This window comes from Salvelinus alpinus, chromosome 8 (genome assembly GCF_045679555.1).
Source record: "Salvelinus alpinus chromosome 8, SLU_Salpinus.1, whole genome shotgun sequence".
In the NCBI taxonomy this organism is placed as follows: Eukaryota; Metazoa; Chordata; class Actinopteri; order Salmoniformes; family Salmonidae; genus Salvelinus; species Salvelinus alpinus.
The window spans coordinates 14,530,773-14,539,522 of NC_092093.1; the positions used below are offsets into that span (position 1 = coordinate 14,530,773).

At 46.3% G+C, this 8,750-nt stretch overlaps 1 protein-coding gene across 2 annotated transcripts in view; it reads left to right on the forward strand.

Annotated features, from left to right (window-relative positions):
- The first annotated feature begins 2,241 nt into the window (after nt 1–2,241).
- Nucleotides 2,242–8,750, forward strand: part of LOC139582584 (brain-enriched guanylate kinase-associated protein-like) — a 58,699-nt gene continuing 52,190 nt past the window's right edge. The window contains exon 1 of one of the 2 annotated variants that reach the window (XM_071412715.1): nt 2,242–2,498. In XM_071412715.1, coding sequence (XP_071268816.1) covers nt 2,470–2,498 — 29 coding nt within the window. In that variant the 5' untranslated portion in view covers nt 2,242–2,469. The remainder of the gene's footprint in view (nt 2,499–8,750) is intronic. The other variant, XM_071412714.1, reaches the window with a different exon arrangement.

The following is an 8,750-nucleotide window of genomic DNA, read 5'->3' on the forward strand; positions in this document are numbered from 1 at the left end:
GTCTAATTCCTCCCCACCGCCTGGTGAGAGTCTCATTCCTCCCCACCATCTGGTGAGAGTCTCAGTCCTCCCCACCGCCTGGTGAGAGTCTCATTCCTCCCCACCGCCTGGTGAGAGTCTCATTCCTCCCCACCGCCTGGTGAGAGTCTCAATCCTCCCCACCGCCTGGTGAGAGTCTCATTCCTCCCCACCGCCTGGTGAGAGTCTCATTCCTCCCCACCTCCTGGTGAGAGTCTCATTCCTCCCCACCTCCTGGTGAGAGTCTCATTCCTCCCCACCTCCTGGTGAGATTCTCTTTCCTCCCCACTTCCTGGTGAGAGTCTCATTCCTCCCCACCTCCTGGTGAGATTCTCATTCCTCCCCACCTCCTGGTGAGATTCTCTTTCCTCCCCACCTCCTGGTGAGAGTCTCATTCCTCCCCACCGCCTGGTGAGAGTCTCATTCCTCCCAACCGCCTGGTGAGCGTCTCATTCCTTCCCACCATCTGGTGAGAGTCTCATTCCTCCCCACCGCCTGGTGAGAGTCTCATTCCTCCCTACCCCCTGGTGAGACTGTCATTCCTCCTCACCATCTGGTGAGAGTCTCATTCCTCCCCACCGCCTGGTGAGAGTCTCATTCCTCCCCACCATCTGGTGAGAGTCTCAGTCCTCCCCACCGCCTGGCGAGAGTCTCATTCCTCCCCACCGCCTGGTGAGAGTCTCATTCCTCCCCACCGCCTGATGAGAGTCTCATTCCTCCCCACCGCCTGGTGAGAGTCTCATTCCTCCCCACCGCCTGGTGAGAGTCTCATTCCTCCCCACCGTCTGTTGAGAGTCTCAGTCCTCCCCACCGCCTGGTGAGAGTCTCATTCCTCCCCACCGCCTGGTGAGAGTCTCATTCCTCCCCACCATCTGGTGAGAGCCTCAATCCTCCCCACCGCCTGGTGAGAGTCTCATTCCTCCCCACCGCCTGGTGAGACTCTCATTCCTCCCTACCGCCTGGTGAGAGTCTCATTCCTCCCTACTGCCTGGTGAGAGTCTCATTCCTCCCCACCGCCTGGTGAGAATCTCATTCCTCCCCACCACCTTGTGACATAATATGAAACTCAACAGATGGTGCCACCTGTTCCCCTCTCCCCCCTCTCTCTTTGTTCTCGCTCTTTTTTCTCTTCAGCTCAATACATATACAGAGTCACTGCCAGCATATCTCATGGGGGGGGGGGTGCAGTTGCTATGTATCTTCAGTCTGGCTGCAATGGAGGTTTCTGCTCTCCCTCTCTCTCTCTTTCTCTCTCCCTCTCTTAATATGACAGGATTGTTCGCTTTACAGATGTACACAGACTCTGTAGCCTGACGGGCAATCTGCATGAGAGATAGCAAGAAGGAGAGGGAGAGAAATGGAGGGAAAGAGGCAGGGAGAGGGAGATTTTTGAAAAATAAAAGAGAGAGTGAGAGAGAGAGCATAGATGGAAACAGAGTGTTAAGTGAAATGTGTGAGTGAGTGTTTGTGTCTCGTCTGTTCCTCTAATCTCCTGTGATTTTCTTTTAGGTTCCTGATGAGAAGAATACCATAAGGTAAGATGACATTCTCTCTCCATTATTCCCTACCTGCCTCCTCAGCCAGGTCACCCGTGATACAAGTCAGTATTAGATGTCCAGCCATGTCTGAGGACGTCGGGAGATGACGTGGAAACCGGCCACTAGGGACAACAGTGAGAGCTGTTACCTTCAAGTAGGTTTGGGTTTTGCTAGGGTGTTGTGGACGGGGATGGCGGATGGGCGTAAGGATCTGCCGCATGTTTGAATCTAGCGATAGAAAGTTGTTTTGGATTGTTATCCCAAACCTTAACCCTTACCTTAACCATTCGGAGTTAATGCCTAACCTTAAAATTGCAGAGTTAATGCCTAAACTTAACCCTAACCTTAAAAATTCTCAGTTAATGTCTAAATGTAACCTTAAAAATGTCAAAATTTGACATTTGAGAAACATAGATTCTGAAGTGAGACTGTGAGAGCTTGTTGTGCCTCTTTCCCTGCCTGCCCAGTCCTCCATCTCTCTCTCTCTCTCTCTCTCTCTCTCTCTCTCTCTCTCTCTCTCTCTCTCTCTCTCTCTCTCTCTCTCTCTCTCTCTCTCTCTCTCTCTCTCTCTCTCTCTCTCTCTCTCTCTCTCTCTCTCTCTCTCTCTCTCTCTCTCTCTCTCTCTCGCTCTCTCTCTCTCTCGCTCTGTCTTTCTCTCTCTCTCTTGCTCTTTCTCTATCTCTCTCTCTCTTCTCCCTCTCTCCACCTCTCCTCTGCTACTGGGGGTTTCTCCAAGCTTATCAAACCTGGGTAAGCCAGCCCTCGATCACACGGAAGGGCTTTCACCAGCAGCCCCAGCACACACACATACATACACATACAGACTCAGCACCGCTCCCCTCACACATACAGCAAGGAGTGGAGGCAGCAGGCAGGATTTCTGTGTCATCATCACCAGCACCAGCGATTCACAATGAGACTCTGTGTGAGCACCAAGGGAAGGTACTGCTCCTTCAACAGAGGGAACGTCTTTCATTGGGATCTGGGGTTGGCATTGTGTGTGTGTGTCACTGTGTGTGTGATTTATCGGTACTGTATGTTTGCGCAGTTTTCGTTTGCTTTACATCGGTGTAGCCTAGAGCTTGAATGGTATTTGGAATTATCATACATGTCATTCTTTGCAAAGGATAGTAGTACAATTCCTGAATAGAACATGTAGTTCCACTGCACTGGTACAACAGTTATACCACTGAATTATTTTCAGGCTTGTTGTTCAATACAGGGAACATGTCAAATAAGAACTGGCGAATATTGTATTTAAACATTTCCTCCTTTGAAAGCGAGAGAGAAGGCTTGGCTAAAAGGTGTTTAAAGGTTTGTTGAGTGAACTAGGATGTTCCTGTAGTGTTTTAGCACTCTGATATGTCTGATATAAATCTGGGAAGTCACCTGTAGTTTCAGGGAAGCCACACATCCCTTTTCAGTGTACGGTCAATTAGAGGCAGAAAAATAGCTATTTATCCTGGTTCCTCTTTAGGTTTCTTCCTAGGCTCCTGCCTTCTAGTGAGTTTTTCTAGCCACTGTGATTCTGCCTCTGCATTGGGTATCTGTAAAGGATTTTGTGACAGCTGCTGATGTTATATAATACATTTGATTGATTGATTGACATGGATATTTAGCTATCCATCGCTTTGTATCCTATGAACATTTCTTATAAACCTCCCATACCCCTCTGATGTTATTAAATTAGCAACATGTTTAATGTTATTACAATTGTATTTTCTGGGAGAAATAAAACCACCTCTTATACCTCTTTAAAATGGTATTGCTACTTCCCTCCATCATATTGCTATTAACTTTCCATCAGATCAGCTACAATCTTACTGTCAGAATAATTTTTTTTTTAAATAGCCTGGAAATAGCCTATAGATAGCCTGGAAATAGCCTGGATATAACCTGGAACACACAGTACTATATACCTTGGCTATATGGTGTAATGATTTTCAGATGAGTGAGGCTAAATGTATTTTTTAAACGCCAGGGAGGGTCAATTCATTTGATGGGCTGTTTTTACCAACACCCTGTATTGATTATTATCACCTCTGTGGCCGACGTTAGCCGCTAACCGTTTGGCTCTTTAATTATACAGTACAACAACACAAGTGCCAAATCTACATTACGATGGACTAGAAAATTATACTCCATTCTAGATTTTAAAAAATATTGTCCATAAAGTTTGGAAATTCTTCTTTGTCTTCTTTGATTGACTTAAAGACACATTTAATCATCAGGAGCAGGTACTGTGGTTCAATCCCTTCTTATTTCTTTCCTCTCAATCCTTAAAAAGACGACATAGCCACCTGTGGCTGTCCAACCCCAGAGAGATAGAGTAGTAGGGTAAAGGGAAAAAGAGACATGGACCTACAGATTTAACACCAACCCCCAGAGTGAATCACTCAGCGCTCCTGTCCCAGTGACCCCAGTCCTCTCAAGTATACCAGACAAAGAAAATGATGAAATGTGTTGAAATCTCTTCAATGTGTGTCCTCATTTGTATTTGTTTTTATTATGGATCCTGCCAAGGCAGCAGCTACTCTTACTTGAGTCCTGCAAAATTAAGGTAGTTGTAGAATTTTTAAAACACTACAATACATGTATAAGCCCCTTATTCTGGCTCAAATTTCCTGTATGTATTTTGGCCTCCGTCTTATGTAGTAAATTTATATTTTATTGTGAGACAAATTTGAGGGATAGGTAGAGGGAGAGAGAGAGAGAGCCATATGGCCCCATGGCCCTGTCATGGTGTGTAGGAGTGAGGATTCATGCAGTGTTAACTTCTTACGGCTGAGATCGGCTGAGATCCCGTTAACGGGATCGACTTGACAACAGCCAGTCAAAATGCAGGGCGCCAAATTCTAACAACAGAAATCTCATAATTAAAATTCCTCAAACATACAAGTATTTTACACCATTTTAAAGATAAACTTGTTGTTAATCCCACCACAGTGTCCGATTTGACAAAGGCTTTACGACGAAAGCACACCATCTGATTATGTTAGGGCAGTACCTAGTCACAGAAAAACACAGCCATTTTTCCAGCCAAAGAGAGGAGTCAAAAAAAGCAGAAATAGAGATAAAATGAATCACTAACCTTTGATGATCTTCATCAGATGACACTCATAGGACTTCATGTTACACAATACATGTATGTTTTGTTCGATAAAGTTCATATTTATATCCAAAAATCTGAGTTTACATTGGCGCGTTATGTTCAGTAATGTTTTGCCTCCAAAACATCCGGTGATTTTGCAGAGAGCCACATCAATTTACAGAAATACTCATAATAAACATTGATAAAAGATACAAGTATTATACATGGAACTTTAGATAAACTTCTCCTTAATGCAACCGCTGTCAGATTTTTTAAAAACTTTACTGAAAAAGCACACCATGCTATAATCTGTAGAGTAGAGCGCTCAGAGACCAAAACAAGCCATACCGATATCCGCCATGTTGTGGAGTATCTTCTACTTCCGGCGCCGACCGAGATGGCCGCCTCGCTTCGCGTTCCTTGGAAAATATGCAGTATTTTGTTTTTTTATATGTTATTTCTTACATCGGTACCCCAGGTAATCTTAGGTTTCATTACATACAGTCGGGAGGAACTACTGAATATACGATTAACGTCAACTCACCATCGTTATAACCAGGAATATGACTTTCCCGAAACGGATCCAGTGTTTTGCCTTCCACCCAATACAATGGATCTGATCCCAGCCGGGGACCCTACGCGACGCCGTAAAAGGGGCAAACGTAGCGGTCTCCTGGTCAGGCTTCGGAGACGGGCACATCGCGCTCCACTCCCTAGCATACTACTCGCCAATGTCCAGTCTCTTGACAATAAGGTTGATGAAATCCGAGCACGGGTAACATTCCAGAGAGACATCAGGGATTGCAACGTGCTCTGCTTCACGGAAACATGGCTAACTCAAGAGACGCTAACGGAGTCGGTGCAGCCAGCTGGTTTCTTCACGCATCGCGCCGACAGAAACATACATCTTTCTGGTAAGAAGAGGGGCGGGGGGGTATGCCTTATGATTAACGAGACGTGGTGTGATCATCATAACAACACACAGGAACTCAAGTCATTCTGTTCACCTGATCTAGAACTCCTCACAATCAAATGTCGACCGCATTATCTACCAAGGGAATTCTCTTCGATCATAATCACAGCCGTATATATTCCCCCCCAAGCAGACACATCGATGGCCCTGAACGAACTTTATCTGACTCTTTGTAAACTGGAAACCACACACCCTGAGGCTGCATTCATCGTAGCTGGGGATTTTAACAAGGCTAATCTAAAAACAAAACTCCCTAAATTCTATCAGCATATCGATTGTGCTACCAGGGCTGGTAAAACCCTGGATCATTGTTATACTAACTTCCGCGACGCATATAAGGCCCTCCCCCGCCCTCCTTTCGGAAAAGCTGACCACGACTCCATTTTGTTGATTCCAGCCTACAAACAGAAACTAAAACAACAAGCTCCCGCGCTCAGGTCTGTTCAACACTGGTCCGACCAATCTGATTCCACGCTTCAAGACTGCTTCGATCACGCGGATTGGAATATGTTCCGCATTGCGTCCAACAACAACATGGACGAATATGCTGATTCGGTGAGCGAGTTCATTAGGAAGTGCATTGACGATGTCGTACCCACAGCAACGATTAAAACATTCCCAAACCAGAAACCGTGGATTGACGGCAGCATTCGCGTGAAACTGAAAGCGCGAACCACTGCTTTTAACCAGGGCAAGGTGACCGGAAACATGACCGAATACAAACAGTGTAGCTATTCTCTCCGCAAGGCAATCAAACAGGCTAAGTCCCAGTACAGAGACAAAATAGAGTCGCAATTCAACAGCTCAGACACAAGAGGTATGTGGCAGGGTCTACAGTCTATCACGGATTACAAAAAGAAAACCAGCCCCGTCGCGGACCAGGATGTCTTGCTCCCAGACAGGCTAAATAACTTTTTTGCCCGCTTTGAGGACAATACAGTGCCACTGACACGGCCCGCTACCAAAACCTGCGGGCTCTCCTTCACTGCAGCCGAGGTGAGTAAAACATTTAAACGTGTTAACCCTCGCAAGGCTGCAGGCCCAGACGGCATTCCCAGCCGCGTCCTCAGAGCATGCGCAGACCAGCTGGCTGGTGTGTTTACGGACATATTCAATCAATCCTTATCCCAGTCTGCTGTTCCCACATGCTTCAAGAGGGCCACCATTGTTCCTGTTCCCAAGAAAGCTAAGGTAACTGAGCTAAACGACTACCGCCCCGTAGCACTCACTTCCGTCATCATGAAGTGCTTTGAGAGACTAGTCAAGGACCATATCACCTCCACCCTACCGGACACCCTAGACCCACTCCAATTTGCTTACCGACCCAATAGGTCCACAGACGACGCAATCGCAACCACACTGCACACTGCCCTAACCCATCTGGACAAGAGGAATACCTATGTGAGAATGCTGTTCATCGATTACAGCTCAGCATTTAACACCATAGTACCCTCCAAACTCGTCATCAAGCTCGAGACCCTGGGTCTCGACCCCGCCCTGTGCAACTGGGTCCTGGACTTCCTGACGGGCCGCCCCCAGGTGGTGAGGGTAGGTAACAACATCTCCACCCCGCTGATCCTCAACACTGGGGCCCCACAAGGGTGCGTTCTGAGCCCTCTCCTGTACTCCCTGTTCACCCACGACTGCGTGGCCATGCACGCCTCCAACTCAATCATCAAGTTTGCGGATGACACTACAGTGGTAGGCTTGATTACCAACAACGACGAGACGGCCTACAGGGAGGAGGTGAGGGCCCTCGGAGTGTGGTGTCAGGAAAATAACCTCACACTCAACGTCAACAAAACAAAGGAGATGATTGTGGACTTCAGGAAACAGCAGAGGGAGCACCCCCCTATCCACATCGACGGGTCAGTAGTGGAGAAGGTGGAAAGTTTTAAGTTCCTCGGTGTACACATCACGGACAAACTGAATTGGTCCACCCACACAGACAGCGTTGTGAAGAAGGCGCAGCAGCGCCTCTTCAACCTCAGGATGCTGAAGAAATTCGGCTTGTCACCAAAAGCACTCACAAACTTCTACAGATGCACAATCGAGAGCATCCTGTCGGGCTGTATCACCGCCTGGTACGGCAACTGCTCCGCCCACAACCGTAAGGCTCTCCAGAGGGTAGTGAGGTCTGCAGAACGCATCACCGGGGGCAAACTACCTGCCCTCCAGGACACCTACACCACCCGATGTCACAGGAAGGCCATAAAGATCATCAAGGACAACAACCACCCAAGCCACTGCCTGTTCACCCCGCTATCATCCAGAAGGCGAGGTCAGTACAGGTGCATCAAAGCAGGGACCGAGAGACTGAAAAACAGCTTCTATCTCAAGGCCATCAGACTGTTAAACAGCCACCACTAACATTTAGCGGCCGCTGCCAACATACTGACTCAACTCCAGCCACTTTAAAAATGGGAATTGATGGAAATTATGTAAAAATGTACCACTAGCCACTTTAAACAATGCCACTTAATATAATGTTTACATACCCTACATTACCCATCTCATATGTATATGTATATACTGTACTCTATATCATCTACTGCATCTTGCCATCTTTATGTAATACATGTACCACTAGCCACTTTAAACTATGCCACTTTATGTTTACATACCCTACAGTACTCATCTCATATGTATATACCGTACTCTATACCATCTACTGCATCTTGCCTATGCCGTTCTGTACCATCACTCATTCATATATCTTTATGTACATATTCTTTATCCCTTTACACTTGTGTGTATAAGGTAGTAGTTGTGGAATTGTTAGGTTAGATTACTTGTTGTTATTACTGCATTGTCGGAACTAGAAGCACAAGCATTTCGCTACACTCGCATTAACATCTGCTAACCATGTGTATGTGACTAATAAAATTTGATTTGATTTGATTTGAGTCAACAGAAGTCAGAAATAGCATTATAAATATTCACTTACCTTTGATGATCTTCATCAGAATGCACTCCCAGGAATCCCAATTCCACAATAAATGTTTGTTTTGTTCGATAACGTCCATAATGTATGTCCAAATACCTCCTTTTTTTCACACGTTTAGTTCCAAAATTCAAATTGATGACGCGCAGGCCAGACGAAAAGTCAAAAAATTCCATTACAGTTCGT